The sequence below is a fragment of the Hydra vulgaris genome, chromosome 12 (assembly GCF_038396675.1).
Source record: "Hydra vulgaris chromosome 12, alternate assembly HydraT2T_AEP".
Lineage (NCBI taxonomy): Eukaryota > Metazoa > Cnidaria > Hydrozoa > Anthoathecata > Hydridae > Hydra > Hydra vulgaris.
In genome coordinates, this window is record NC_088931.1 from 9,990,601 (window position 1) to 10,015,199 (window position 24,599).

At 29.5% G+C, this 24,599-nt stretch overlaps 3 protein-coding genes across 3 annotated transcripts; all 3 read right to left on the reverse strand.

Moving 5' to 3' along the window:
- Positions 1-2,047: 2,047 nt before the first annotated feature.
- LOC136088047 (uncharacterized) lies at positions 2,048-6,440 on the reverse strand. Its single transcript, XM_065811692.1, has 2 exons — positions 6,075-6,440; positions 2,048-3,843 (listed from the first exon to the last, which is right to left on the reverse strand). The coding sequence occupies exon 2, from the start codon at positions 3,092-3,094 to the stop codon at positions 2,303-2,305; it is 792 nt and encodes a 263-aa protein (XP_065667764.1). The 5' UTR covers positions 3,095-3,843; positions 6,075-6,440; the 3' UTR covers positions 2,048-2,302.
- A 3,345-nt stretch (positions 6,441-9,785) lies between these two features.
- On the reverse strand, positions 9,786-11,538 carry LOC100210246 (multifunctional protein ADE2). The gene is made up of 2 exons (XM_065811697.1): positions 11,411-11,538; positions 9,786-11,209 (listed from the first exon to the last, which is right to left on the reverse strand). Exons 1-2 carry the CDS (start codon positions 11,421-11,423, stop codon positions 9,948-9,950), a joined length of 1,275 nt encoding a protein of 424 aa, XP_065667769.1. The 5' UTR covers positions 11,424-11,538; the 3' UTR covers positions 9,786-9,947.
- A 4,190-nt stretch (positions 11,539-15,728) lies between these two features.
- Positions 15,729-18,751, reverse strand: LOC136088051 (uncharacterized). Its single transcript, XM_065811698.1, has 2 exons — positions 18,353-18,751; positions 15,729-15,904 (listed from the first exon to the last, which is right to left on the reverse strand). Exons 1-2 carry the CDS (start codon positions 18,672-18,674, stop codon positions 15,744-15,746), a joined length of 483 nt encoding a protein of 160 aa, XP_065667770.1. The 5' UTR covers positions 18,675-18,751; the 3' UTR covers positions 15,729-15,743.
- Between the last annotated feature and the right edge of the window lie 5,848 nt (positions 18,752-24,599).

Genomic DNA, 24,599 nt, shown 5'->3' on the forward strand with positions numbered 1-24,599 from the left:
TAACGCAATGCAATGTCGATTTAAAAATTTTTTTTAGTTTCCAGCTTTTAAATTAATTCCCATGCAAATCCCACAGGAAACCCACGTGGGATTTCCCATGAGTGTAAATACCATATGGTTCCCACATGTAACCCATGTGGGATTACCCACATGGGTTTAAGGTGACAAATTTCCATACGGATACCACATGGGAAAATCCGTCCCCCATAAATCCCATCAATCCCACACGGAACCCACGCGGAACCCATGTGGGACGCGGTTTTATTTTTCACTGGGTAATACTGTATTATGAGGTGTATATACTTTAAAAGTAATTAAAGTTTGAAATATTTAGGTAATGTAAAGACCAGGTGGTCTCCAATCCGTGTTAAATTTTATTAATACGATAGACTTAAATCATATACCGAATTATAATTTTTATTTTCAACAGCATTGTATTACGAACTTTAAATACTTTTGAATATTAAACTCAATTTTGTTGCAAAAAAAATTAAAAAAATAAAAATGAAAATAATAAAAATGTATATAGAAAAAGAATTACAATAATAATCATAATAAAAATAGCAACATTAATAAATGGATGCATATGTATGGATGCGTATCTTCAAATGTTTGTTATGTTTTATTGGTGGTGAATCATCCTTTGGCCACGGTGGTTTAATATTGAACAATTGCGGCATTTTATAAACAACACAAAAATTAAAAACAATCGCGGCATTTTATAAACAACACAAAAACTTGCCTATGAATTTGCAATGACTCTTTTTAAGCGGATTCCTAAATCCTGGAAAAGTTTACGAAATCCAGAAGCTACTAGTATGGCACAAGCAACTGCTTTTAATCGTTATACAGTCGGAGAATTTTTCACCAATCTAAAAGATGTTCGTCTGTAACACAAATTTCAGCCACAAAACATATATAATGTTGATGAGACAGGTCTTACAACCGTTCAAAAACCAGTTAAAGTAATTGCTGAAAAAGGAGATAAACAAGTTGGAAGGATAACTTCAGCAGAAAGAGGGACATTGGTAAAAGTTTGTTGTGCAGTTAATGCAATAGGAAACTCAATCCCTCCATTTTTTATTTTTCCAAGAGTTCATTTCAAAGGAAGTATGTTAAACGGTGGTCCACCTGGATGGATCAAAGCGCATGCGCAACTTTAAAAAATAAAAAGTTACTGTTGTTTTATTTTTGTTTGTTTTTTTTAATTTCTTTTTTAGGTGCCCCAAGAAGTCCTAACGGTCTTGTTACAGAGCATCGCGGAAGTGCATTTAACCAGGAAGTTCACGCCTCCTTCCTTACCGTGACGCGAAAATATGTCCAGAGCTCGTTTCGAACCTGGATCTCCTGCTTATACAGCAAGCTCTAACCACTGCGCCACGGCCGCAGTTTGTTTTATTTAGCAATTTTTTTTGACCATATCCTTAAAAAGTAGCTTAAAGCTTTGTTATAAAGATGTATAATTGATATCCCCTTATTTAAATTGATTTAAATATGGCGATGGATAATGCATTTTTTCACAACATTTAAATTTTAGTATCTCTAAATACGCGGGAAACATAGACTTGATTTTATGTCTATGTATACTACTAAAACTGGATAATTAAGCGCTTACTTAAACTTTTGGCTTTAAAACCTAATATTTTTCAAAACTAGAAGAGTTTATCTATATATTAAAAAAAATTAGAGTCTAATTTTTTTTTAATATATAAATAAACTCTTTTAGTTTTAAAAAATATTAGGTTTTAAAGCCAAAAAATTTAAGTAGGGGAGAGTATGATCCTAAAAATCTATCAGGCCAATTTACTGAATATATGTTTTCATTTCGATCTCTTAAGTAACAGTACATAATAGCAAATTTTATACCTTATTATAATTCAATAATCGTTTTTTTACCAGAATATTTTAAGTAGATTTAAAATTATAAAAACTAAGAACCCTCAATTGGGACCATGGGTGCATACCAGTATGCTCCCATTATCCTACCTATATGCACCCTTGATCCTATGTGTGTATGCATGTTCTGAGATCAAACTTATACCATATGTGTAAGAATAATTTTTAAGTCGTCAAAAGTATGTCTATAATAAATACAAATAAAGTTATTATTAATTTTACTACAAATTTATCTTTCTTAAAAGAAAAAATCAATGAAAAAAATGTAATTTTTTACTGAGACTCGACGTTTTTTTTTCGTTACTTTCAAGATCAAGTTTTCTTTTCCTTGTCATGAAGATCTTATTTTGCGTTTCATATTTTTTCTTTTTTGACTGAGACTTTTTGATCATTTCCTGAAGCCTATTTAGTTCATTTCGAACAGGGGTGTCTGTGAGTATTCGGGTACGCTGACGCTTACGTCCTTAATGAACTTCCTTGATCCAGCTTTCGGAAATAGCCTAATTTTTTCTAGACTTGCTTGATGAGAGATAATAATAGAAACACTGGATAGTTGACTTACAGGGTCAGATATAGGCTGAATTGGCAATACACTACAAGCTGGCCCTGATGACAGACTTGACATCAATGATTGATTAAAAGCTGGGGCATGAACAATAGCAGAAACTGGATCAATAACACCTGGAAATGGGTTAGCAGTAATAGGTTCTGGACGATCTGTTACATATGAAGCCAAAAACTCATTATCAGAAAATACGTTAGGATTAAAGGGTTCAATTCCTGCCACAGCAAATCCTGCAGAAATGTTAGACAAAGTAAAAGCTTCTGCATAAGCTTTCCTTACAACTGCAGCTATATCATATATGGCCATCGGTCTTGGATTAGATACAACCCAATCACCACAGGCTGTATTATAATAACGTTTCAAAGGCCCATAAACTGACCGATCTAATGGCTGCAGCTTGTGACAACAATGTGGTGGAAAGGACAGCATAGTTATGCCATTTTTTTTAGCTAAATCTAAACACACAATTGAAACATGGCTCTCATGGTTGTCTAGAATTAAAAGCACTGGATTAGCTGGTGAACATTTCACATTTTGAATAAAATGTTTCATCCACTCGAAAAACATTGCACAATTTATCCGGCCAGATGGGTTTGCAACCCCAACACATCCAGGTGGACCACCATTTAACATACTTCCTTTGAAATGAACTCTTGGAAAAATAAAAAATGGAGGGATTGAGTTTCCTATTGCATTAACTGCACAACAAACTTTTACCAATTCCCTCTTTCTGCTGAAGTTATCCTTCCAACTTGTTTATCTCCTTTTTCAGCAATTACTTTAACTGGTTTTTGAACGGTTGTAAGACCTGTCTCATCAACATTATATATGTTTTGTGGCTGAAATTTGTGTTACAGACAAACATCTTTTAGATTGGTGAAAAATTCTCCGACTGTATAACGATTAAAAGCAGTTGCTTGTGCCATACTAGTAGCTTCTGGATTTCGTAAAGATAACTCATTCCTACGTAACATAAAACCACGAAGCCACTGTTTCCCAGCAATTTGTAAACTTTTCCAGGATTTAGGAATCCGCTTAGAAAGAGTCATTGCAAATTCATAGGCAAGTTTTTGTGTTGTTTTGGTTGACAATCCATAATGAAGTTTTGAAGCCCTTAAAAGATAGTCTGATAAAGATGTTTCTTCTCCGTTGGTAAAGATTTGCATGGTAATGAAGTTAGGTTTTCAGACTGTACTTGGATTTAATTGACATTTCCTTACATATCTCTTAAGTGTCATTAAATTGATTCCCCTCTCTTTAGATACACGATAAACTGTACCACCATTAAGAACTGCATTAACAGCTGCTCGCATTTCATTTTCATTAACATTACCTCTAGGTGGTCAATCGGTTTTTCTTTTTTTGTGATACACCATATTTAACTGTAAAAAAATGAAAAATATTTATATAGTTTTGCTATATTCCTAATTTTTGGAAGAACATTTATAAAGATTTTTAATTATTAGAATCTACTTTATTAACAAACACACACACACACACACACACACACACACACACACACACACACACACACACACACACACACACACACACACACACACACACACACACACACACACACACACACACATATATATATATGAATACAATTATATTATATAAAAGTATTAGGAGGACAAAAAAAACACAAAATAGTATAAAATCTACTTTTAAGGCTACATTTTGGAAGAAAAAAAATTTATTTAAAAACAATATGACATATTGTACATGTTACTTTATTGGGTTAACATTTTGTTTGTGTGTGTGTGTACGCACCTTTGATTATAGGATAAAACTTTGATTATAAGATAAAACGCATTAGGATCAAGGGTGCTAACCCGCTCAATTTTTACAAAAATTCTTTTTTTGTCATACTAGATGCTTCTATAGCTTACCAAAAGCAACCATACAAGAGGTGAATAGTTTAGTTACAAAATGACATAAGCAAAATTATTCAACTCAAAATAATAATAGAGATGTGGGGTTCCTTGTAAAAGTAAAAAAATTACTTTTTATCGTCAAAATCAAACTCTTTAGAAATAAATTTAATAGTGGTCTACTCTCTAACCAAAACACAATTAAATTTGAAGATGCGATTATTATAACACGCTGGTTATCAGCCCTCTTTAATAAGTTATGTAAGTAAGGAGATAAGGCTATAGGATCAAAGGTGCTTACGGATCAAGGGTGCAAGTTCTCCCCTAAGCTATTTCCAAGTTTTTCTCCACATATTCGACATAATTTTCTTAGTTTTGTAATATGAGACTCAGTCATTTTTATATTTATTTATAGCCGCATAACAGGATTTAATGTACACTCTTTTTAAACTTAAAAAATTAACCCAAGTCTAATTATTAGACTTGGGTTAATTTTTTAAGTTTAAAAAGAGTGTACATTAAATGCTGTTATGTGGCTATAAATATATATAAAAATTTTAAAAATATAAAAAAAAAGTCATCTTTATATTTATTAGTATCGCCAAAGAAGAAATTTAGACTCGACAAGCAATAGAAAACATACAAGCTAAACTTTCACCTCTACCAACTACTAACTCTACCAACTGAAACTACAAGACATTAACCAAAACTTCAACCCACATGGACATCATTGTGTCTGTTATATTTGTAATGGTATTATGTATAAACCAGTTATTTTAAAAAACTGTCAGCATTCGTTTTGTGCACCATGTATATTACAACTTGTCATTAGTAAACAATTATCTAAAACAAAATGCCCTTAATGCTCCTTTTCAATTTCAATTGATGGATTAACCTCCTCTAGCAATGTTATTGAGATGATAAATAATATTCAAGAAGAATGTAAGCTACATTGTGGTAGAATATTTGAAGTGTCACAACTGTCGGAACACATGAATTATCAAAACATTTGTCAGACTCCAATACCAATCTCCACAACCTTGTCAACAAACAAGTCAACAAACATCATCACAAACAAGCCTGTCAGATATATTTACATTAAATTCAACAAGTGTTATCACAAGGGATATTGATGCTGTTACACTTCATATTAATAAACAAAACATGTTGCAAACAACATCCAATGTAATAGAATTTCAGACGGATGGACCAAGGGTAAGATTATTTTAGTAAAAACAGATCAATTGATATTACAAAATTCTTCGAGTTGTATGTTAATAAACTATAATAATATTAAAACGTTCATAAATTATGTAGTATTTAAAGCTTTAAGCTTCACATCAACACCAAAAGCCTATCAATCAAAATGAACAAGAAATTATTCGAAGTAATTCAAATATTTCAAAAACCTAAAATATCAGCTGAAAGAATAATAAGTTTAAAAGCTAACATGAGCAGTACTTATGCCAACATGAAAATATTATCTAGATAAACAAATTAAATTTATTGTATAAAAATCTGCAGGAAATGTTCTAGATAGATTAGACAGGTAAAAACAAATCTTGTTTATAAAAATACTTATATTATATTTTTCTATAACAATTTCTGACTCGGAAGGTTTACACACAATACTACAAAAAAACACAAAACTAAATTTATTTGGCACACATTCAATATAAAGAAAAAGGTCAGTTCTAAAATTTAAATTTTTATAATATATTTTAGCAACAACTCACTATTGAACAAAAAGATTCAAGGTAATGAAATCCATATAAAAATAGGAGGTGACCATGGATAAAAATCTGCAGGAACGAGGTGGCTCGTTCAAAATGTGTTACCAAGTAGTGACCGTAGAGAAACCTAATGCAAAAACAAACACAACTGTCTTTAACATATTTGAAGCAAATGGTTGTAAAACAAATCTGAAGTTTTCACTGTCAAGATATAAATCAGAAATCGATTTGTTGCAAAATACCATTTGGAGGTAAGAATGCTACAACCAAATAAATAATCAATATATTTAAAACAAAACTACTTATGTTGTTTGGAATTATTTTGAACCTATATAACTAATTTCAAATGTAGAGAAAATCAAATTCGCGTATTTTTATTCGGTGATTAAAAATTCTTGCGCGCAATCTATGGAATAACTGGCGTAACTGGTAAGTAAATATTTAATATATATATCCATTTAAAAACTCATATGGAGCATACTCTTGCTATATGATTGATTTCGTTTTTTAAGTATTGAATTGTTTGATAATTTCAGGTAGACACGCATGCCTGTTATGCAATATCAAAAGACAAGGAATGTCAACTCCAATTAAGGAAAATATTGAAATGCGATCACTTGAGAAACTAGATTTACATTTAAAAAATTATAAAAATCATGGTTCAGATCCCAAGTTTGCCAAGTTATGTGATAATGTTATTGACCAAAGGTTATTTAATGTGTCACTTGATCAAGTACTTTGCTTTAAATAATTATTTTCCAACTAACATCTGTAACTTTTATTTTAATTACAACAAAAGTGATTGTTAACTTTTGGATACTACGATTGGAGGGGAAGGATTAAATAATCTTGAAAATGTTACCAGATACACCGTAAGAAGAAAGTTAATGGAGAAGACCAGCATGACAAACTTTATCTAAAGCTTTAGAAATGTCAAGAGCGATAGCCTTAACCTCTCCACCTCTATCTAATGCACGATAAAACCTATTGGTTATTACTGTTAGCGAATCAGCTGTAGAACAAGAAGATCGAAATCCATATTGATGATCAGAAAGTAAGTTATTAGATTCCAGATTCCAGATTAAATGTTTTTTAATTAAAGACTCAAAAATCTTGCTTATGATAGGAAGAAGACCTATGAGACAAGTCAGGCAAGTCAGATCGTTCTCCAGATTTTTTGAAAATCGGGATGCCAGAATATATTTGATAAATAAGACTTAATGATCACAAGACGTATTATTTAGAAAACTATTAAAAGTTTTTATTGATAAGTGAAAATGATTTTTAATGTTCAGATATGTCAGTGATTCAAAAGACTTATTAGTTACACCACAACAAAAGAAAAGTTTACTTGATTCAAATTTCTGCAACCACGGCTCTCTGTGACAAGATTTAATAGTCTTTGAGTCACTAAGTTGCTTACTTCTATTATTTATTTTTAAATGATATCTTCACTTGTGTTTTCTTTTTTGTATGCATTTGTAATGTATCTTAAATAATGTAATAAAACCAAACAAACAATCAAAGCAAAAGAAATTTTTTTTTTCAAATTTTGTTTCTTAAGCAACATTAATTACATTTTTTATTAATTAGGTGCCCCTAGAAATCATAATGTTTTTATCACAGAGCATCGCGAAAGAGCATTTAATAAGAAGCTCACGCCTCCTTCCTATCCGATGTCGCTAAACTATTCCTCTTTAGGTTCGAACCCCGGACCCTTTGTTTCTGAGGCAAGTACGCTACCACTGCGCCACGGTTGCTCTGAAATTTTTACATTGTATGAAATTTTGAATATAAAAAATTCACGGAAATTTTTTTTGCCTTAAAAACTCCCAAAACTTTTTATAAAGATATACGAAATTTGGCCCAAAACATCCGCAGTTTTTTAATTTTTATGAAAAGTTGCAAAAAATTATCATGTTTAGCATTGAATTAGGGCTATAAATATAAATTATGCTTTTTTTTTTAATTTTTATTAAAGTGTAAATACTTATCATGCGTTTTTTTTATAAAATCTGCTCTTTAAAAGTTATATAGATATTGAAATTCAATTTATTTAAAAAACTAGTACAAAAACTAGAAAAAATCAGCTGGATAGACTAAATGACGGTTTCCTTAACTATCAATGTTATTACTTATAAAGATAAATTTCATTTGGATCTCAAATTCCAGTTACAACTATATGTCTAAATTACAGTTAAATAGTAGTTTTAAGCAAAACAGACGTAGAAATCACTGTTTTTTAATAATATATATATATATGTATTTACGACATCAGTTATCAGGAGGTATATGTTGTAAACTGGAATCCTAGATATACACATTATGAACCCATGCGTGAATTTTTAGATTATAAGATGCATCATGGATCGAGTCTATCCACGAGTTTGATTGTAGGTTAGGGTTTGAGGGATCGAGTCTATCCACTAGTTTGATAGTAGGTTACTTCATCGGTAAAAAGATGGTTCAGAAACCATTTTGAATTTTTATTTAGAGAAAATTTGTTTATTTGGCGCGTAAAAATATAATAAACTGTTTTCGTTACGTCTGTTTCCAAAAATCTCGCAAACCATAGCAAGTGGGAGAAAGTCAATCAAAAAAAATCGCCGTGATTTATGCTCAAATTTTCAAACACTTCTGACAATTTTTAAATTAGCTTTATTATCTGAAAGATCGCACAGTTTTGGGGATAAAATACAGATATGACACCATAACTGAAAAAAAAATGTTGTTCTATTTTATATTCTTTTTGTTCATTAGGAGAAATGAGCTGTAGATAATTCTCAAAGAGTCTGTAGATAATTCTCAACTTTTTGCTAAGAAAAGTTTCTTTTCACCTGGTACTTTCCTAAACTTTAATAAGTTGTAAAAAATGTTTAAGGACAAAATTAACCATTTCGACCAATACACTCAAGCACACTAACATACATATTTTTGCATAGGGGCAGGATTGAAGTCTTGTTTTTCAAAAGGAATGACCTTTGTTAACTAAAACGGATATTGGTAAAAAATAAACTAAAAATATCTAGATGGGGAAAATTATAGCTGACATAATACCTATTTAACTTCGAGTAAAAACAATATTAGTAGAATTCCAAACTTTCAGATATAGGCATTCAAAACTCGTGTCACAGAAGGAACAATGGGTTTTTTCCTAGCCACAAAAATGGTTATAACAAAAAAATTAACATTCCTCACAATATCTTTACTTAAAACTTAATAGGTATTTATAGGCAGCATGTAAGGTGTTATAGGCCCTGGGCCCTATCTAATTAATGTGTTCATCAACAGATTTTAAATTTGATATCAATTTTCAAGGGTTCAAAATTATGACAATATAAATTTAACCCCCCCCCCCCTCTTAATTTGAAGAGGATACAAATTTTATGAGGCCATACTTTTAAAGGCTGAAAGATTATTGTATGAAATTTAAAATATATCAATCTATATAATATATATATCTAATTGAGTATGATATCTAATTGAATATAAATCTAATATATATATCTATCTATTTGTCTATATAAAAGTAAAAAACATATCAACTTTTTATTATATCGGTTGCATATACATATTGAAAAGTAATAATTACTTACACATGAAATCAAAGTTATGTAAAAAACTAAGTAATTTATAGATTAAATCTTTAAAATAAAAACATTAAAAAATAAGTTTTTAAATAAACTACAACAGCTGCAGTAAATATTATTTAAAAATGTCTTAAAAATGTATTCTGAAAAAAAGTCCAAGTACAAAATCATTTACATAAGTAAACTTTTAATACTTTTGTATTATTTATGGCTTAAGATTTTACATATTAACAAAACACAAATACAATTTTTAATGTTACTAAGAATAAAAAGACATTTAAAATCCTCATGATTTCAGAAGATCTTTATCAGCACGCATTACGGAAAGAGTTGTGTTTAATCTACAAGCATGTATTCGACTCCAGATGCAATGGTCAGTAAGGGCTAATATTTGGGCAGCATTTAAAGCAGCTCCCTCTGGGTCAATTGTTGTTGTACATCCTAAACCTGATGGTAGACGAAGTGATGACCAGATATCTTCTGATCCCCAGCTTTTATAATCAACAGGTGGGCAATTAATAACAGGGTATGTTGTGTTTCCAGATAAAACTGGACCAAGACCATTGCTTCGACCAGCTACAGCAATAAAGACAGTCGGCACACCATCACTTTCATAATATCTAATAACATCTATAGTTTTTTCTGTTGTTTTGTGTGCTGAACTAATTCGAATCTCACAATTTACACCAAGAGTTTTTAATTTTGCTTCTATTTTTTGTGCATGTGGTAGATCACTAGAAGAGCCCAAAATAATAACTACTCTAGCAAAAGGTTTTGATGTAAATAATTTTACTTCATTTGAAACCCACGCATAATTTTTTCTAATTTCACTCATGGCTTCTGTAGTTACAACTGACAAATTTCTATAAACTTGTTTATCTTTCATTAGTCTTTTATCTCCAGCAGGCCAAATTCGCCAAGAATCATTGTCAATAACATCAGCTAATACAATTTCTTTACTTTTAATCGTAACCCCAAATTCTACTTTCATGTCGACAAGAACACAGTTTCTGGATGCCCATGCTTTCTCTAAAATTTCAAAACATGTTTGTGCTACTAAAGTAATTTCATCTAGTTCAAATTGACCAATTGTTAACCCACCAATTGTAAGTTTATTTTCAAGAACTTGCTCTGAGGACCATTGTGGATCATGATTGGCATCATCTTTAAAAAAATACTCCATTTTAGGCGACGAAAACCTGAATCCTTCATTAACACCTGGATTTCGTTTTAAATAAGAACCTGTGGCTAACCTTCTGCTTACTACTTCAAGAGGAATCATTTGACAGCGTTCCACTATACATTCTGTTTCAGAAACAGAACGATGGAAGTGAGTGCGAACTCCTGCATTATTTAAATATTCAAAAATAGCAGCATTTGTTGCATTACTTAATGCACCTTTACCTACAAGAATATCTTTTCTTGCTCCATCTCCACATGTTATTTGGTCATGCGATTTCATAATAACATACTGGCCATCTAAATACTCTGGAAGAGCATATATAGCTTTTGTCTTTCCCTCAATGATAAGATCATTAGCTCCATATTCTAAAAAGTATACTTAAAAATTATAATCTCAAAAAGATATATAAAAAGTATAAAAAATTAATGTAAAAAAGTATTACATATCAAATAAATAGTATATATATAAGTATTATATATCGAATAAATAATACTATTATACTATTCATTTAATAATATTATATATAACAATATATAGCAAATACAAAAGTATTATATTTGTTGTACCTAATTTTAACATTTTCGATTTAGCAAATAAAAAAGAATAATTTAAGGTTCGTTTCCACTCATCCGTTTTTTTACGAGAACGGGAAAGGTAACGAAGAAATGATCACGTGTGCATGCGCAGTTTTCCTTTGGACAAATAAAAACTTGTAATACGCATGCCCACGTGATTATTTTTACCTTTCCTTTCCCTTTCCAGTTTAAAAATGGATGAGTAGAAACTCGCCTTTAAGTCCTAAAATTCAGATGGCTATCAGGTGGGAAATCAAGTAGTCGTATAAGAATCTGAACAAGCAAAGAATATCATCCAAAAAACGTGCGAAGTGTTTTTTTATCAACAAGAGCATAAATCTCCGCATAATATTCTTCACACAGAATTAGGTGGTTTTAACTAGTTTTTATGTATGGTTTTTTTATTAGTAGAGGGAGACGGAAGGGAGGTAAAAAAAGTAACTTTTTGAATTTTTTTGTTTGCAAAACTGACCTTATTGTAAAGGTATTTATTTGAAGTTATTTTTAATTTGAATTCTTTTAAACTACTGATAAGATAGTATGAAAAAAGAAAAAAAATGCATTTTCATCTTCTTTTTTTTTTTTTTTTTTTTTGATGCATTTTTTTAATCTTTAATAAAAATGGGTCAAAAAAAAAAAAAAAAGTATGGTAATTTATATAAATATTACCACAAAAATAAGTTGGAAGTTTCCGAATACTTGATAAAAACTTATTTGAAAGGCAAATAAGGAGTCGTCCATAAAGTACGTACGCTTTTTTTCGTCAACTCTTCCTCCACCCCACCCCCCCCCCTCCCTCATCCGCATTTTGCAATACGCTTTTTTGAATTCCTCCCTTAAAATACTTACGCTTTTAACCTATTTATCTAACACTTTATGATATTTTGTTTAATTTAGTGTCTCCTTTCTTTTATAATTGAACCACTTACCCCCCATCTCATATATGCCATTTGCAGACCCCCTCTTTCTCTCCGAGCGTACGTACTTTATAGACTATCCCTAATTGTTTTGCTTCTGCTGACACATATTAAAGATAAATCTTAAATTAGAATTTCCAACAAACTATATTTTAAATATAATAGTAGGTATAGTATAATAACGGGTGGCCCAAGATAAATGGCATAGGTAGCATATTTATTATAACTTTGTTATTTTTTAAGCTAGAAAAGTGAAGTTTTTTTTAAAAGGTTTATTATTAAATTTTCCTCAAAATGACATGATTTATTTAATGAAAATAGTCTCCATTATTTTTTGACATACGATATTTGACCAACTAGTACAACTTGCTACATTTACTCTTATGTTTTTTACAGCTCGTTTAAGTTCTTGAATTAATGTTAATTTGGATTTAATTTTATTCCATTTCATTTGGTGAACGAGTTCATCCCATATTGAGTAATCTAAAGGATTGAGATCGGGGGAATTCGGAGGCCAGTGGTTTTTTTCAATAAAAGCAGGAAAATTATCATGACACCATTGTTGAGTTAAATGATGCGTATGTAAGGTTGCTCCATCTTGTTGAAATGTCCAATCATCACCAAACATCTCGTTTCCATATTTTATGGCCACTGGCAACACTTTTTTATATACCAGTCCCGATTTACTGTGTCTTTGTCCAAAATAACCAGTGGTGTAACACCTTTTGAACAAGCTCCCAACTGAACCATTACCTTTTGAGGGAATTTTTGTTTCTGTTTAATACCACCATCTTTATCAGCTTCATTATGATTAGTGGACCATATGCAATCATTTTGGGCATTGTACGTACTATTTAAATCAAAATTTTTTTCATCTGAAAACAGAGTTATCAGTGTTTGTTCTTTTCGAAAATGGTTTCTTATTCAATTTGCAAATTTAATTCTCTTGACTTTTTGACCATTTGTAAGCAGTGGTTCAATTCTGTGTTTGTATGTCTGCAAATTAAGATCCTTTTGAAGTATTTTTTCAATATCTCCAGAACACTGGTTCTGGAGATATTGAATTCATTAGCTAATTTTCGAGATGAAATCCTCTTTTTACGTTTTAGACGACTTCTGATTTTTTGAATGTTTGCATTTGTTCAAACTGATCTTAGACCACCTGATAGACATTTCAACTCGATAGAGCCTGTCTCTCTTTTCGTTTGGTATCATCACCATTTTGGTATTTAGAAAGTACAAGCTTTTGCAAATCTTTAGATTTCATTATCTACAAATAAAATTAAAAACCATTAAACAAAGCCATCAAGTAAGATTTATAGAGAATTTAATAATAAATCTTTAAAAAAAAATTCACTGTACTAGCTAAAAAAATAACAAAGTTATAATAAAAATACTACCTATGCCATTTATTTTGGGCCACCCGTTATAATGTTACTTGAAATGATATGGTATTACTTGAAATAATGTTTTACTCGTTCATTATGAAGACGTCATTCAAAGTTTTAAGGCTCTTTTCAATCTAATTGAACTATATTGAACAAAATTAACTCTAAATTTTTTACCATGATGTACATTATTCACAGACGTAAAAAACATTTTTTAGTGTCTTATTAATGTTTTGATGAACTGTTTCGGATGTTTGCTCTGATATAATATCTTAAGGGAAATTTTTGCCAATCAAGATACTCCTTCAGATGTTGTCTGGTTATGTAACTTCTATCCAAGAGAAATTTTTTATTATTGATATTTTGCTTTAAGAGAAGCGTGTAAAAATCTATCTGCATACTCGCAGTCATACGTTTTATCCTAAAACAGCATCCAGTATCAAACAATTACTAACCAGATATTAACTTGGAGAAAGTGTTAAAATATTTGTGTCTCAAAACCTGTTCCAAAGCGTGTTCAAAGGAATTACAACAAGCTTCTATTACTTTTCAGTTATTCGAGAATTTTGTTAAAAGACCTTAAAGGATTAGCATATTTAGTGTATCAAAACCACCGCCATTAAGCTCATACCTGATAATAGTTTTCTTGTCACAGGAATGGTTTTCCTTTGGAAAAAAAGTTTTGTCTTTGTAAAAAAAAAAAAGATCATTAATTTTATTACAGAAAAATTTCTGTTGAAATTATTCGTTAAAGAGAATAATTTCTTTAATAAAAAATTTTCCTCATACAGAAGAGGATTAGCGATATCTTTGTAATATTAAATTTGCACATCAGGTTTGTTATTATTTTGGTAATCTACAAATTCATGATCCAAAAAGTGAAGTCCTTTTATCTATTAGCTCGTCACGGTAGCAAAATAATTTTTTTTTTTAATTAAAAAAAAACGCATAATTTAATATTTATTTTGCATCTGAGGTAAAAAATTAACATTATATTCCTACAAATGTTTTATGGATGATGTTGATATGTTGATGTTGTCAGAGACCAAGACAATATCTATTTGTTAAAGTAAGATTTAAGAAATAGATACAATTTACGATTTGCTTATACTATGTTGGCCTTATACTGAAGTTTGATGCTACAGACTAGAACAAAAGTATTTTCCTCACTAGTTTCAGCTTTTTAAGAATAATAGTTTCTATTTATTTCAGAGAATAAATTCAAAATATGAAAGTATGAAAACGTGAGAATTTTTTGTTTTTAACTACTTTCAATAAATGTAGTTCAATTTAAAAACCATTTTAAACATAGCGGTCTCTACCACAGGTCTTTCGCGCAACCCAATTCTTTTGTGGAAGCCTTTTTTACGGTGAAAAAAAAAATGTAACTTTAATAAAACTTCATCTTAAAAAAATAAAAAGTATTAAAAGTTCTCTCTCTGTTTTAGTAGATAAAAAAAATTAAAATTAAATAATTCCAAGGTAACAAAAAAGGAAATAAAACGCATTTAAACACTTTCTTGTTCAAAGTTTTACTCATTAACATACATATATATCGTTTTACATATATTTTTCCTTTAACATCTAAAATACAAAATTATTTTCTTACATTTTATAAAAAACGGGACTAAAACCAAAGAAAAAAAATTAAATGAATTGAGTTATAAAGTGTTAACAAAAATAAAAGCAAAGAAAAAAAAAATTTTGTTTTAAAATCTTAACAAAACCAAATGTTAGATATTAACAAAAAAAATAGAAATTTAAAAACAGTAACACAATTAAAAGAAATTTTTATTAACATTGATAATTTCATGACAATTTTATGACCTCTATGAGATTTCTAGTACTTTCAATGCAGGTTCTTTGCCAGATGTCAGAGTGATAGAGGTTCACATATTTTTTTATAAAATGATGTTCAATATTATACAACTATATTCTACCGAATTAAATAAACAATAGTCAGATATTATGATTAAAATACTTCTTGAAGATTTTTAGATTAAAGAAAAAAAATGTCCATCAGCAAGAATTATATGTTGGAAATTTTATTCCACCACAATCTAAAAGCTGAAGAAACGGATCATATTTCTTATAATAGAATGTTGTTTGATAAAAGAGTTCATGCTTACTTCTTTCTTCAACGTTTCGTGCAACAAAACCAGCAATATGAACAAGTGTCACTAAAACATATTTAGCAATAAAAGACGATTTGAATTAGCATAATGCACAAAGATTCCACATTAAAACTGTCAATGTCTACACTTAATTTCCAAAGTAAAAGGGCATATCTGATATGTGGCTATTAGATAGTCTGTTGAACACTCAGAAAATAGATTTCTTCAGAACTTTGACAAACTACACTATATTCATGTTTTAGGTGATCTGATGTAAATTAACCAAAAAGAACATAGTTTGGTGTTGGGTTAAGTAAATATCTATTAAGCATGGCTCTAGAGTTTTTTGATGTTTGAGATAACTAACTTCTAGACATAAAACAAACTCCAAAAATTTACATGTTTGTACTTATGTCAAGAAAAGATGATTTGCAGAAAATTGCAATGATTAGAGTCTTGGAACAAAAAAGCCGTAAAATTTTAACTAAACTGCCCCAAACAAGAGAGCAACAAGTTGAAGAAATTTTTTTTTTTCAAAAATTTATAAAATATGTAATCCCCTTAAAATGAGGGGAATTCGAACTTTGTATAGTCATAACTTTTGAACGCTAAAAAATATTTTGAGAAATCTAGAATTTATCGATGGTATGTATTTAAGATTATATATTTAAGAACAGTACAAAAAGTTTAATCAAACTGTTGCTCTCTTGTTTGGGAGAGTAATGGGCAAAGTTTTAAGGCTTTTTGTCCCCAGACTCCAATCATCGCAATTTATCATCATTGCAAAGCATTCTTAATTGACATAAGTATAAACATTAGGGGTATAAAATAAAAAATAATTTCAAGATTTTCATATAAGCATGTCACCTAGTTGTGAGCTTTTATGTTTTGGGAAAAATGACTATAACTTTAAGATATATTCTTTTAGAAAACTCACGCACCAAATGAATTATAGTTTCTTAGGGATTGTCTAAGGAGATTTAAGCTCCTTTATGCAATGATTTTCATTAAACTTAACGCGTTATTTTGATTTTTGATTCAACTTAATGCTCTGCGAGGGAAAACTTTTTTTTTTGATCTAATTAATAAATTGTATAAGGCGTTTCAAGTTAATCTAAAGTATAAATTGTATAAGGCGTTTCAAGTCCAGTTATTACACAAACATTCAATATGTCATACAAAAATTCTACTGCAACCAAAATATCAAGAGACGTATGGAAAAAGAATTTGATTCACTTTGAGAAAAGCAAAAAATTACGTAAAAGTAAATCTCAAGAATCATTAAGAGCAATATCTAAAATACCAACAAATTAGCAAACAATTACCGATACACCAGCTTTGCATCAGACTGTAAAAATGTGAAAGGATGAATAAAGGATGAAGCTTGATGGTCCTAAAAAAATACATCCTTCAAAGAAAATTGAAATTGAAATCGTTCCAGCAATCCCATCAACTTCAATTCTGATTAAATACAGAGAGGAACACGAAAGTAGTAATGAGTAAGTGACAGTGGCAGTGATTATGAACCTTCAATAAATATTAATAAACAAAAAATTTCAAATGGGCACTCCAGGCTGTTGAACTGATTTGTCAAGCAAAGCTAAGTAAACGAAATGCTGCCACAGTGTTTCAACTAATTTAGATTTCCATTGGAGGGAGGATTTAGGTTTTGTAATTAATTATGTGTGCTTGTAGAGAAAGGTTCAATGATCTAGTTTTAACTTTGTGCTCAAGCGGAACCGTCTTTAATTACGTTGACAAATGAATGTTTCATCTTCAGACTGCCAATAAAAAAGAAAAAGGAAAAGATAAGTATAAAAGCTAAAAGGAAAAAATTATTTTTTTGATGAATAACGCACAGAAACTCTAAGTTCTCCAAACACAAAGCAACAAAACCGGTAATTCATAGAAAAGGAAGAAAAAAACGTAAATATTATGAATGAACTTTAGAAGTTAAACAAATTTTTACTCCAAATAGTAGATTTAGAGATAAATGTAAACATTTCTCGATAATTCTTGCACATAAACTACCTGTCAAGAATGGCGAAAGAAACTGTCATTACCTAGCTTAGAACACGATTGTCGATGGAGATTTCTCGAGCCTGTACTGCTTTAGAGGGTCGCAAAGTTCATTTATTTGGTTATTGATTAGAAAATGTCGTAAGTGGGCTTGCTCAATTTGTAATATTTATTTTCTAATGTTTATATTATACATATTGAATAAAAATAAAATAAAATAAAAAACGTTTTAAGCTGATAAAGAATTTATTACGTGCTGAACTTACGCGTTTAATTATTCTTTAGTCGAAAATTAACTTCAAATTAAACAATGTTTAAATAAAACTACGTTAATTTAAGGTTTTAAAATAAAAACTATTAGTTTATATTATGTTAACTGTGAGTTGGGGTTGAAGCATAGTTAAGTGTAGATTTATCTTCAAGTAATCATTTCTTAGCATATTTTAAATTTGAAAAAATTGAAAATTATTAAAGATTTAAAACAAAATAATTTACCTAGAAAAGCTGAGTTTAACTCTTTTAAATATTTTGGTAGCATTTTGTGAGTAGATTCAATCATTGTTGCTGGGCGTTTTTTTAAGTCAGTAATTACCTTTCTTCCTCTGATTTTACACTGATCGGGAACATGGTTGTGATTAGTAGGTGTTTTAGTAATTATTCCATCTTTTGTATGACATCGCGACATACATTTCCATTTTGTGTAAGCAGAGCATCTCCATATTTCTTTTCCAGCAATTACTTTTTCTCTCCTATAACTAAATGAGTCTATCACCAATAAATTCGCTCCTTTATTGGATTTGATAAAAGTCAACGCCATTCTCTTATGCTTCAAATATTGAAATTCAAATTACTCACAAAAAAATAAATATTATTATTAACTTTATTCCAACTTTTTTTAAATTTAAATGCAATTTAATTTAAGTTAGTTACATAATTCAATTGAGCAAATATTCGATTCGCCCTTTTTAAGCTCTTACTAACATGCTTTTTTACATTACGGTTCTTATAAACTTGCGCTCATATTAACATGCGCTCTATTGTTTGCGCTGTTTGTATGCGCTCTTATAATATATATAGTAAAGCATTAATAAGCCATTATGAAATTCTTATATATTTGTTATTTATGTAATAAGATCTTTAAGTTTTTTTCCTATCAAACAATAAAAGATTTTTTAAAGCAAATTGATTTTGCTTTGAGAAACATGATTTTATTGTTTTAAATTGTGGTGGCTCGGTCTGTAAATTTCAGGGTTAATGATTACGGTGAATTCTAATAGAACCTTTTGGAGGTATGACTAAACACATATGGTAGAGTAATTACAAAGAGAGATATTCAATTATTCCAGTTTCGATGAAAAAAACTTTAAATTAAAAAGTTTCAACAAAAAAGAAATTACTTTAACATAAATCTATAAAAAATAATGTTACCAGGAAAAGAAAAGTACTAAAACAAGTAAATCTTCCACCGGACAACGCCATTATGTAATTAACTGTAATTTTTATTGTTAAAAATTTTTTCGTGGCTTCACAAATCATAGTCTATAAAAATCAGATTGAATGTTTATTAGGGTTTTAATTTTCACAGTGTCCACTTTTGAATGAATTTCTTTTGATCTAATTTAATGAGTTTTGATTTTTATGGGAAATAAACGGAACTAATAACAACATTTGTTTTAAAACTAATTTACATATCTTTACGTGTGTCATATTGTAAAAACATCTAAATAAATACCCAGGCTCTTTTTATATTAATAATATTATTTTGACAAGATGGTTTATATGAAAATCTACAGACGTATAGATTCTTTTATTATTTTACAAAAAATAAAAATATTCTTCCTGTGTATGCAGTTTTCACGCTGTAAATAATGTGACGTTATATGATATACTTTTATATCACACCACGTTATATATATGATGTGATATAAGGCACGTGTCTTTATTAAAGTATGCTTTATATAAAGCACTTTGATAAAAAGTGTTTTAAAAGTAAAAACCCTTAAAATTTCATGTATAAAACGTAATAAAACATGTACACGAAATAAATAAGAAAGTAGAAAAACAGTTAAAAAAAAATCATCATTGAAATAATTTTTTTTTTTAGGTGCTCCAAGATGTCCGTACGATTTTATCAAGGAGCACCACGGATGAGCATTTAATAGGAATTACATTTTTCCTAAAATTTAGTCACTAATTTACAGCGTTTGTGAAACCATTTAACAAAATTTTAAGAAAGAAATCATTTTATTGCAGCGATGGATTTTACTTTAGTGGGTAAGTACTATTTAATTACATTAAATATTTTATTCAAAAGAGAATCAGTTTGTATTAAAATATGGTTTAAAAAACTGCGTTAAAATTCTAAAATCTTAAATTTTAAATTTTTTAACTTATACAACAAGGTGTATAACGGTGTAGAATTTTTCACCACATCGATCCACATTTTTTAGAAATTTAATTTTTTTTAGATCAGGTGCGTTCTTTTTCAAAAATGGAGTTATTTGAAGAATGCCGGAAGCATAATCAAGAAGAAAGAAATTCTCGTTAATTGGATTTTATTCTACAAAGATTTTGTGTTACTGATGTAACTAATGTAAGTTAAGCTTCAGAGAAAAATTCTTTGCAAAATTTTTTTGTTTGGCGTCAAAACTCGCAACACAATGGTCTGCAGCACATATGATTATGGATCGTATTTTAAACAAAAATAAATGTTGGTTAAAGGGAGTAGATGTAGAATTTGAAATAAGTATATATCAGCAATGTCTTTTTTCATCATTTGGACGATTTTACGGACAGGCCAAAAAATACTTTATCCTTTAAAACCAAAAAACGGAAGGTAGTAAAATCGCAAAGTGCAACTGAGTTGACTACCGCTGCTGAAGTAGCATGTCGTATGTAAGGGCGCAGAAGCCTAACTACTTTAATCAGAAAAAGTTTAGAATCATCAGAAAAAATAAAATCAAAAGCCTTTATTTGTGGTAAGAGATAGTTGAATTGTGGCATTAGCTTATTACATTGACTCTAAATGTACAAGTCATTCTTATAAACAGACGCAAAAGTGGTCTTTAAAGGCAGGACATATAGTATTTCCATCTTATTATAATTTATACAAGTCAAAAAAGTTATGTTATCTATTAGATGAACACATTTCTATTACAGAAACACTTGCCGAAATTAAGCTATAAGCCATCTTGATAAAACTACTGAACGCCTAAATAAAGCCCAGTGTGAAGTTCTTAAAAATTATACTTTTACAGTGCCATTCACATTAATTAGCAAATGAGGATGTGATAGGAGCGCTGGTTTTATTAACAAGTTCTGATGCTACTAATGAATTTCTGTTTTTATTTTCATTTGTTCCGTTGAGGCTGAGTGTCGCCCAAAATATTATTTGGCAAAATCCGCAACCTTCATCCACACTTTTTTACCGGCCAATTAAGTTTCTTTTTCAAAAGAAACAAATTTATTTACTACAACTGAAACTAACCAAGTTTTAATAGAAGTATCTCAACTTATTTCAAGTGTTTCTCTTTCAATGGTTAGGAGGATAAGATCACTCAGACGATCTTGTCCCATTGAAGCAAGTAAATAAGAAAAAACATCCTTCAGTTAACTGAAGGACCGTCACAGTTTGCAAGTCAAACAGCAATTGTGAGAAGTATTTGAAGTGAAGTTCGCAGATTTGAATATACTTCCATTTCATATGAGATAATAAAGCCAAAAAGAATCAAAGGAGTTTTGGTAGAAGTTTCAGGGTACTAAGCAGCATTTTTCAGTCTTCAATTTCTGAGCACAGTTCGTGACCATTTTTTTTTTAATTTTATTTATTTATTTTCGTCATTAAAAAAAAAAAAAAGCTTTTACAATGTTTTTACAACATAAAAATATAACATTAAAGTTTCGACCGGAGCCGGCAGAAGACATGGTCTTATCATTCAGCCCCGTTAATATAACTAAAAAATTCAGCCGATAAAAATAAAAAAGGAAAGTAGAAACTAAAAAGAAAACTGATTTAAAATCAATTTACTATTTGCAGAAAAAAAAGAAGAAGAAGAAAAAAAAAAAAATTTAATTATTTTTTTAAAATTATTATTATTTTTAATTCTCTATTTTATTCTACTTTTATTTTTATTATACACGCACACACACACACATGCAAATATAAGCCCGTTCATATATACATACAAAACCAAATAAATTCTGTTTTATATTCCATCTACAAATGGCGTAAGTTATAATAAATATTGCATTTACAAATTGCGTTATTATTATAATATAGAATAATATCAAACATGTTTTAAGTACCATACAATATAATTAACGTGTTGCGTCAATTTATTAGATATTAAATAATTAACATTATCAAAATTTTTAATAAAAGGATAGTAATTGCTTTGTATCAAAATCAAATAAGTGTTGTTTTGTTGCACGTTTAAATTGTTGAGTTGAAGTTAAAGTTTTTATATTACTCGTTAAAACCAAGTTCCATAACCGCGGCCCTCGGCAAGATATCGAAAAATCAGCTTGTTTTAATAATGTTTTAGATATACAAAAGTTATTTATTGAGTATTTAGTTTCGTAATTGTGGTTTAAAGAAAAAAAGTAAGTTTGGAAAATGCTTGGTAGCATACCATTTTTAAACTTGAACATAAAAATAAGTATATTAAGAATATTTATTTCATAGACATTAGGCACTCCAATTTCTCTTAGTAGTGGTCTGGCACTAGCGTATTTATTTACATTTAATATCAAGCGACTTGCTCGTTTTTGTATTTTGTAGATTGTATTTAACTTTGAAGGATAAGTACTTGCCCAGATAACGTTGCAGTAGCTGATGTAGCTATGAAAAAATGCAAAATAAATATTTTTTAAACAATTTGCGTTCAGGAGATGTTTTGTTTTATACATAATACCAATAATTTTAGATATTTTATTTTCTATTACTTTGATATGATTACTCCAGCTAATATGTTCATTAAGAATTACGCCTAAAAACTTGATTGAGTATTCTCGTTTAAGTTTTGTTTTATCAATTAGTAAATCAGGTAGTTTTAAGGGGAGGGTTTCAGATTTTGATAATTTTGTAAAAATAATATATTTACTTTTTTCGACATTTAAAGAGAGTTTGTACCATTGACTTCAGTGTACTATAAATTTTCAAAACCTAAGAGTTTTGATGTGTGAGAAGAAGAGTATATCTTAGGTATCAGAGAATAGAGTTTTAACGTCTGGTGAAAATACAAATTTGGTGTTTCGATTTTTTAGACGTAAAAACTGTATTGATATCTCCTGTTGGAGTCTATAAATTATGGTGTTCATCACACGTGCAATTTCTTTTTTGAAGAAAGCTCTCTTGCTAATTCTTCAGGTATCTTCTGATATTATCTAATTCTTCTATCAACTTTGATTCCCCAAAATGCGCATTTTGATTTTCCATTTTCTATCGCAACCTGATTCAATTTATCACAAATGTTATCAAGAAAAATTGTATTCTAAATTGTTCAATATTAACGAAATTGCACATAGGTGCCACTGTGTGGCCGTAACGCAGTGGTTATAGCGCTTTTTTTAAAAGCAGGGGATCCAAGTTCGAAACGACCTATGCACATATTTTCGCGTCACGGTAAGGAAGGAGGCGTGAACTTCCCGGTTAAATGCACATCCACAATGCTCTGTGACAAGACCGTTAGGTCTTCTTGGGGCTCCTAAAAAAAAATTAAAAAAAAAAAAAATTGTTATATAACTCAAGTTTAAAAATGATCAATTTATTAATCATGTAATAAGGAACCTTTTTTTCTCTTGTTTTTGTTCAAATAAAAAATATTTCAAAATTAGTACCTTAAACATTGGACTGTCAGTTTAGGTATCAACTGTATACACTTGTAGCATCAATGCATATTTTCTTCATTCTGTCTGCAACATTTCCAAACAAAAAAAAAAACTGTGTAATAAAGCGAATTTTATTCAAGTACAAATAAAAGTACCGATCAAAAACGTAACGCAGTTACGTTTTTAACGCAGTCAGATATTCTTATTTTTCATGTTTTTTGTAGTACTTTGTACAAAAATGTAAACATTTTAAAACTTTAAATTTCTTTTTGAAATTCTAATGCGAAAGATTAAAATTCGAATGTACGTGTTTTATGTCTAAATAAAGTTATTCTTGAGCGAATTCACTGTTTATTTAGAATTTGTACAAAATAAGCTCCTCTACTGTTAAGCCAAGTGTATCAAAGATCTTTCTTTAACTTGTTTTCTCTCAAGATTTTTCAATGTTATTTTTGATATTTAATTTTTGTTTGAATCTTAAAATCTAATTTAATTTATAAAAAACCCACATAAAATAAAAAAAATATGTAGTTTAAACGTATTTAAATGATTACTTTAACGTGCAAGCGTTGTCAAAGCAACGGCGCGAAAAACCACGAGAAAAATATTTTCAATTAAGGTCAAGACTGAAGGTTTTTTTTATTGAAAAATGCATTTTTAATCTGAAAAAAGGATTCCTTTGTTTGATTATAGCATTGGATATGTTTTAATAAGTTAGTTTATAAGTTTGTCTTTAGCATTGTTTGTTTATATATTGGATTGGAGTTAATAGTAAAATTTTTTTGATTTAGCATTGACCCCATTTCTTTTCCTGTTTTTTTTTTTTCCAAAAATAATATTTATTACAGAATCGGGTGAAATTTCAATTGTTAGCCCGGCTAACGAATTTTCAGAAGAGCAAGGTTGGCTCAAG

Excerpts from the sequence above, each read along its gene's own strand:
- LOC136088047 (XM_065811692.1), bottom strand. The coding sequence starts at position 3,094 with ATGTTAAATGGTGGTCCACCTGGATGTGTTGGGGTTGCAAACCCATCT.
- LOC136088051 (XM_065811698.1), bottom strand. The coding sequence starts at position 18,674 with ATGGCGTTGACTTTTATCAAATCCAATAAAGGAGCGAATTTATTGGTG. Across the intron at positions 15,905-18,352 it reads GTTAAACTCAGCTTTTCTAG|TGACACTTGTTCATATTGCT; the intron begins GTAAATTATTTT and ends AATATGTTTTAG.